This window comes from Rhincodon typus, chromosome 47 (assembly GCF_021869965.1).
Source record: "Rhincodon typus isolate 14 chromosome 47, sRhiTyp1.1, whole genome shotgun sequence".
Taxonomy (NCBI): domain Eukaryota; kingdom Metazoa; phylum Chordata; class Chondrichthyes; order Orectolobiformes; family Rhincodontidae; genus Rhincodon; species Rhincodon typus.
In genome coordinates this window covers 9,096,506-9,097,289 of record NC_063378.1, presented here as the reverse complement: position 1 = coordinate 9,097,289, position 784 = coordinate 9,096,506, and the positions used below count along the sequence as shown (strand labels likewise).

The following is a 784-nucleotide window of genomic DNA, read 5'->3' as shown; positions in this document are numbered from 1 at the left end:
GACAGTACGGTACTCTGTCAGCACTGACCCTCTGACAGTATGGCGCTCCCTCAGCGCTGACCCTCCGACAGCGCTGCGCTCCCTCAGCAGTGACCCTCCGACAGTGTAGCGCTCCCTCAGCACTGACCCTCCGACAGTGCGGTACTCCATCAGCACTGACCCTCCGACAGCGCTGCGCTCCCTCAGCGCTGACCCTCTGATTATCCCCGTTGACTCCCACCCTGTAACTCTGACTGACGTGTGACACTGTTTCCCCCCAGATGTGATTGCTGCTGAGAGCCGCAGGATCCAATTCCCACTCGGGACGTCCCGTGATTACCTTTGATGTTTTGCTCTTGCGGCCACAGACGTGGCAAAACTTGCAGCGACGGCAGCACCAGGTCTCCTTCTGCTCGGCACTCGGCCTCTCCCTCTCATCCAGGCAGAAACTGTGGAATGGCTCGCAGCAGACCTGGCAGTATACCATCTGTCCATATGGCACCACCATAGGGGTAGGGAGGGGCACAGGGCAGGGAGGGACAGCGGGCGGGTGGAGTGGTAGACAGGGGAGTGGCAGGGAGACAGACAGAGAGAGAGACAGGGGGCAGGGAGGGGTAGAAAGAGGGGGAAGAAGAAGAGAGAGAGACAGGTAGAGAAGGGAAAGGGCAAGGGAGCGGTCAAGATGTGAGTGTAGCGAGCAGGGCAGAGGGAACAGAGGGAGGGGCAGTGTGGGTCAGGAAAGTGCAGAGATGAAAGAGTTCAGAAGGAGGAGAGAAAGAGGGGGAAAGGGTGGAGGGGGAAAGGG

At 59.7% G+C, this 784-nt stretch overlaps 1 protein-coding gene across 1 annotated transcript in view; it reads right to left on the bottom strand.

The window, feature by feature from the left end:
* LOC109924675 (histone-lysine N-methyltransferase 2B-like) overlaps window positions 1-784 on the bottom strand; it is a 21,042-nt gene that overhangs the window by 13,123 nt on the left and 7,135 nt on the right. Inside the window, exon 4 of the mRNA XM_048620601.1 lies at window positions 320-466. Within this exon, the coding sequence (XP_048476558.1) occupies window positions 320-466 (147 nt within the window). The remainder of the gene's footprint in view (window positions 1-319; window positions 467-784) is intronic.